Genomic DNA, 6,697 nt, shown 5'->3' with positions numbered 1-6,697 from the left:
AAATAATTGATCCAATCTTTATAAATAAATATTAATAATTAATAATAGTAAAGCTTTGTGAATTAAAAGTGTATTTTTGTTTTGGTAAGTGGATTAGTGGCTATAAATGTCATATTATGTCTTTATTACCAGTGATTAGAGAAATATCTACAATCCAACCAAAAACCATTAAAGAAAACTTTCAATTTGGTTTGGTGTAAGTCCAAATCTTATTTTTACAATAGTTTGAATACCATCATCACAATAATTCCATGACATAGGAGGTTTTATAATATATTAAAATTTGATATTAAATTACATTAATTTTAATTATCTTATTATTATTATTTTAAAGAAAATATCAAATAAAAATTAAAGAACAAAATGGTTTTTAAATAAAATAAAATTTTAAATAATAATAATGATAATAATTCATGTGTCTAGAGGAAAGCTCAATAACAACAAGTGCATGATATATAACTGGAATGACCCCAGGCAGATCATTCAGAGAATCTCCTCAATCTTGGACATCCCTGCTCAAAGGAACTGGACCCATTTCATGTACCTGGGATTGCCGTTAGCAAAGGAATCGGTAAAAACTTAAATTTGGGTGAAACTAATAGAGAAGCTGAGAGGGAAACTTCAAAGTTGGGGTGTGTCCTGGCTCAACCTGGCTGGAAGAACAACTCTCATAAAAGCCATCCTCTCAGCTCTCCCCATATATCAGTTCGCAACCACTCTCGCCCCGGCCAACACTCATAAGCACATGGAATTAATTATCAGGAGCTTCTTGTGGCAGGGAGGAAGGCAGGACTCCAAAAAATTCAGTCTTGTAAAATGGGACCAGGTTATTTTACCTTTCGAAAAAGGAGGGCTAGTAATAAGAATCCCAAGACTAGCCAACATGGCCATGGGTTTCAAGCTGATTTGGAGAATTCTCAACGGAAAGGGCGCCTGGTGGACTGAAGTAATCAAAAGAAAATACTTGAACGACCCCAACTCCAACATCCTATCGGAATCTATCGCTGACAGACAGTGCACACCAGTTTGGAAACTTATAAAAAAAACTCTCCCCCATTTCAAAGACTATATCTCAAGAGCTCCGGGCAGTGGAAGAGACATTAACATCTGGACTGATCGCATAATGGGCTCAGAAGCAAGGGAAGCTCTCCCAAATCTCAGACCTCTGCAATTGTGGATGGAAGGAAAAATCTTAAGTCCCTTCATGACATTTCCTCTTGGGACCAAAACAGGTGGCTGGGCTGGAAGCATCTCCCCCTCCCAAACAATCTAAGGGAACTGTGGGTCGACCTCAAGCTATCTCTCTCAGGGTTAGCTCCCCTTAACAGCCTATCCGAGGACAAGTATGTCTGGGACCCCAATGGCGGAATCTACACAGTCAGAGAAGGATACAAAATCCTCCAAAATGCCACAGCCACCAATAATTGGCCTCTTCATAAAGTGGCCTGGAATCCAGAATGCCTCCCAAAGATAAAAATTTTTAATTGGACCCTCCTTAAAAGCAAAATCCTCACAGTGGAAAATCTAAGGAAGAAAGGCATCCTCGGTCCCTCAATATGCTGCCTGTGTAGAGCAGCGGAAGAAAGCAGCAACCACCTCTTCCTAGAATGCTCCTTTGCCTGAAATTGTTGGAAGCTCATTACCAGCCCGTTAAGGATAGGTGAATTGCCCAATCATATCACCCTCCTTCAAAAAAATTGGGGGAACAGCTATCCCTACCCCAAGAAAAACAAAACCCTTGCCAAAAGACTGTGGAATAGCATCCCTCCAACCCTTTGTTGGCAAATCTGGAACACCCGAAACAAAAGCATTTTTAACAATAAGAAACCCAGCATCTCAAGCACCCTTGCAAAAACAATTGCCCTCATCTCTGAGACCATCAGTGCTAATGGAATAGTTCATTCAGATCAAGATTTTGGGAACCCAAGGGAAACTGAATGGATGGGCAAATTCAGTTATGAATCAAGGCATCACAAAGCAGCAAGTACAGGTCAGAAAAAGATTGATTGGAAGCTAAGAGGCTCTAATGAGGAAATCAGAGAATGGATTCAAAATCAAAAGAGGCCCTCCCTTCAGTTCGATGGGGCCTCTAAAAACAATCCGGGTCAGGCAGGTGCAGGAGGAGTCATCAAAGATCATCAAGGGGAAACAATAGTAACTTACGAGTGGGGATTGGGCATAATGTACAAAAATAGAGCCGAGGCCTATAGTCTTCTCCTGGGAACCTCCATCCTGAAGAGACTCGGTCTTCAAAATCCGCTCATAATGGGTGACTCAGCTATTATAATAGCTGCTATGGTTTCGGGGAGGGATTTCAAACAAACCGCCCTGAACAATATTAAAACCATGATCATCGACAACATAAGAGATATAAACGGGGCCACCCTCAAACATGTGCTAAGGAGCAGCAACAAAGAGGCCGATGAACAGGCCAACAAGGCAGCCAGTAGACCCGTAGGCCAAGTCAGAGAAAACGACTCCTTCTATGACAAAGCAATCCCCTAAAGAATCTTATCCCCCTCCCTCTTCTCAGATTCTGAGCCACCTCAGACTCCATCCTTCTCGAAATTTGCTCATCCCCGAATCTCTTCTCTCTCTGCCATATCTCCTCGACTGCGCCACTCCGTCCCTTCTATCTCAGATCCTCCCCCCTGTGATCGTATATGTCACCTCTCCCAGCCCCGATCTTGTGCTTTATCCGTCCTCCACCATCATTCTCAGGCTCTGCTCAGACGGACATCATTCCAAAATCTCCTTCACGCGCAACAAAATCTCCACCTGGACTCACAGTCACCTCAGGAATCGAACCGATCAGCACTGGATCACTCATTCGAGCTACCTCTCTCCCTCTATTTATAGCAGCATGGCTCTCTCTTTAATCTCATCCTCCACTGTTTCGAAGGTCCTGGCACGCGCCCCCTCCCAGCACAGACTCTCTCTTGAAGCAGGGCGCAATCATCTGGAGCTTGGATCACGACCCTCGACAGCGGTAAACTCAGGCAACTTTATTTACAGAGTTTCTTTTCCTTCTAACAGGTCGTTTGTTTGGCTGTTACAGCGCGCCCCCTTTCTTTCTTCTGCTCCCCCGTCTTCCTGTTCCTCCCTATTGGTCCCCTCCTCGTGCAAAGCTCTGCACTCCCCCTTTCTGTCTTTCCCCTTTCTGCATCAGCAGCACTTTGGCTTTATTTCCCAGTTAGGAGAAATGGCGGATCAGCAGAATCAACAGGGAGCCCAGGAGCCTGCTAACAATCCCTTAGAAAATGTCATCACGAACAGTGAGTGCACTCTCTGCAAAGCGCACACCTTCATGATTGGCAGATTCATCAAGCGATTCAACGACCTCAAAGATGATTATCAGACGGACAGCAGATCAAAAAGGAAGAAGCTAGAAAAACAAAAAGCTGAGATCGAGGCCTTGAAGGACAGATGCACCCATATAGAGGAAGCTATAGCTCATATCAGGACACTTACCCAAAGTATGCAAGCGGAAGCTTCAACCAGGGCTAGTGCAAGGAAGGAATCTCTCCCGGATGACTCAGTTAATCAGTAGTACCGCTAGGACTCATGAACTGCAAATTTTGTTGGCTGGCAGGTTCTTTTATCCGGCAATATAGCCGTTACCTTTTCCATTTTATTTACCATTTATGTAGCAATAAGGATCAAGGGTCTGCGAACCCGTTTTGGATCCTCAATGCCTCGGTTTGTCATATCCATGTAATAGGACTCAGTCCCTGGAAGTTTTTATAATATATCAGTACCCGATTTTGTCAAAAAAAAAAAAAATAATGATAATAATTCATGAATCCCAGAAAAAATTTAGTAGTTCATAAATTCTAAGCCATAACAATGATAAAGTGTAAAAATAATAAAAATGACAATTATAAATATTTAAACACAATGCCAAAAGGAAAAAAGATTGTAGGCATCTGTATAAGAGTTTATTTATTTTTTATGTCCATATGATCCATGAGTACTAAATATTGGATCCATATCTTGAGCATACGCCATCATGTTTAACAATGGAATTCATGTTTAATGTAAACCTCATTAGGAAATAACAATTTATAGTAAACATGGAGGCATTTGCTGAAAGATGATAATTTGATAAAAAAAAAATAATAACCTTGAAGAGAGCGAGCTTACTTTATTATTCCTATAAGCTATCATAATTTTTTCATTTCTTTTACTTTATTTTATTCCAAATCCAACATGAAAATATTTATTTGATTTTCTATAGAAAATAAACGTGAAGAATTTTATTTTATAAAATAAATATTTTTCTATAAAAATATATATATTTATTTTCTGTAAAATAAAATTCCTTACTTATTTTTGGCTTCCACTCATTTTTAAGATTTAAAAAACTCACATAGATTTCAATATCTACATCCTCCATATTCCATTTCTTTTTAATATTTTATACTAAAACTCAATATCCCATATAAATAAAGCTATTTTTTTATATTCTAACCTTCTTTTTATTAAAACTCAATATACCATATAAATTCTTTATTAAATATTTTTTAAATATATTATAATATTTTATATAAAATTAGTTAATAAAAATAAATTATATGACATGTTAATTGAATAAAACATCTTTTATATATTACATTGAAAACTAAACACTCTCTATTTAAACTATCTTATATGTAAGGAAAAAAAATTCATCATTAATTTGCTCCATCCACAAAGAGTGTAAAGATTAAATGTATACAAAATAACTGTTTAAATGATCAAATCTTACTCAATAGAGTTGGGGTTAGCCCTTTTGATGGGTTACTCCAAGTTATATGCAATCTTGAATATCTTCTACAAACTACCTTGCATCTGCAACAATTATTGCTTCCATTTTAACTAATTTGTGGTTGTGTGTGGACACCCATTTTAAACAGTTGCTCTTGCTGTGTACTTTTGGCAGGGAGAAGTTATTTTAGTGGGAGATTTCAATGCTAGAACATGAAATCATCAAGCTAGTATTGTTTGTTGTAAAGAGGATCACAGTCCTATTTGGCTCACTGAAGAGGAGAATCCCCAATGGGTGAGGTGTTTAGAAGATGACAAAGTTAGCAATCCTTTTGGAGAGGAGTTTCTTACACTGTGTGGGGCTTTCAACTTAATTATTTGCAATGGTCTATATAGATGGAAAAGGTCTGATAACTTCACTTGCAACACATACAATGGGGCAAGTGTCGTTGACTATGTGATGTGTTCACAAAGTTTGATAGAAAAGATAGATGAATTTAAGATTGGACAGCATATTTGGGTCTTATAATCAAACCATAACTCAATTTATATAAATTTATCATGGTTAGAAGAAAGACAAAATGAGAGAAAAAACCAATGCTCTCGGCAGTCACTATCAAGAGGAAAATTCTTCTAACACAAGAAAATTGTACTATCTTCAAGACAATGTTAGAGAGATTAATTCAGAAGGAGAAAACTGGTTTCAAAAGTTTCAACAGTCATGAGTTAACAAATATAATCCAAAGTGCACTTGAGAAGTGCAAAAGAGCAAAAAATAGGAAATCATAATCAAATTGTTTTCTTGTGAATGCTTGGTTTGATGAGGAATGAAAAATGGCAAGGAGAACCTTGAAAAAGGAAGGAAAAGAGAAGATGAATGTAAAGTTATATAAGCAGATACTAAAAGGGGAAAAAGACGAGTTCATGCAAACAAGGCGAGAAGAGTTAATATATCTAAGCAAGAATAACCCAAAGCTTTTCTGGCAAGAACTTCAACCAAGGAAGAAGAAAATCGAAAATAATATTACAACCCAACAATGGTTTGAATATGCAAAGCAACTCTATGAGAAAGAATCAGAGGCGGAGCCTCCCTCCAGGATTAACACAACTACAAAGCTCTTCACGTTACAGGAGGTGGAGATTGGAATTAAGAAGCTGAAAACAGGAAAGGCAAAGGACTTGGTTGAGCTTCAAGCAGAGTATCTAAAATGGGGAATGAACACTCTTGCACCACACATCATGGAAATATTTAACAACATCATTTAGCAAGGATTCCCAAGGGACTAGACAACTAGCCTAGAAATACCCCTTTTTAAAAGTGGAGACATTAATAATCCTTCCAATTATAGAACCATTATGATCAATCCTTTGTTTTAAAATATTTTCGGCAACATGGTAGAAAATAGAATCATTAAGTGGGAAGAAGTAAAAGAAAAGAGGGCAAGAGGAAAAGCGAGTTTTAGGCCGAAGCATTCTACAGTGGATCATGGTATCATGTTGAGACACATTGTTGAAAAGGTTTGGGAGGACAAAGAAGAAGCATTCCGCTGCTTTCTTGACTTCAAAAATGCATTTGACACAATCCCTGGAGATAAGCTGTGGCATAGAATGGAAGAACTTGAAATTCCTTTACATTATAAAGCTGTTGTCCATAGACTTTATGAAGAAGTGAAAGTCAAAATTAGAATCTCAGTGGGTATTTCAGAAAGCTTTACAAGTGACATTGGAGGCAAGCAAGGTTTCCCTCTATCTCCTACTCTTTTTGGTTTATATATTGATAAATGGGAAGAGTGGATAAATCTACAAGGTGGAGATGGTGTTCGGTTGGGGGAGTTTGTGATAAAGCCTCTTTTATATGTGGATGATCTTGTATTGATTTTTAAATCAGCCCATGGATTGCAAATGCACCTATATTCCCTTGAGCATTTTTATAGAGAAGTGGGGATGCAAG

General features: G+C 38.1%; 1 protein-coding gene across 1 annotated transcript; it reads left to right on the top strand.

Moving 5' to 3' along the window:
* Positions 1–1,941: 1,941 nt before the first annotated feature.
* Positions 1,942–2,505, top strand: LOC149192413 (uncharacterized). The gene has a single exon (XM_089406925.1). It carries the CDS (start codon positions 1,942–1,944, stop codon positions 2,503–2,505), a length of 564 nt encoding a protein of 187 aa, XP_089263051.1.
* The last annotated feature ends 4,192 nt before the right edge of the window (positions 2,506–6,697 follow it).

This window comes from Pinus tabuliformis, chromosome 2_2 (assembly GCF_031772625.1).
Source record: "Pinus tabuliformis cultivar Carrire ecotype Pingquan chromosome 2_2, CPIR1, whole genome shotgun sequence".
In the NCBI taxonomy this organism is placed as follows: domain Eukaryota; kingdom Viridiplantae; phylum Streptophyta; class Pinopsida; order Pinales; family Pinaceae; genus Pinus; species Pinus tabuliformis.
This window is presented reverse-complemented; position numbering and strand designations above follow the sequence as displayed.

Excerpts from the sequence above, each read along its gene's own strand:
- LOC149192413 (XM_089406925.1), top strand. The coding sequence starts at position 1,942 with ATGGGCAAATTCAGTTATGAATCAAGGCATCACAAAGCAGCAAGTACA.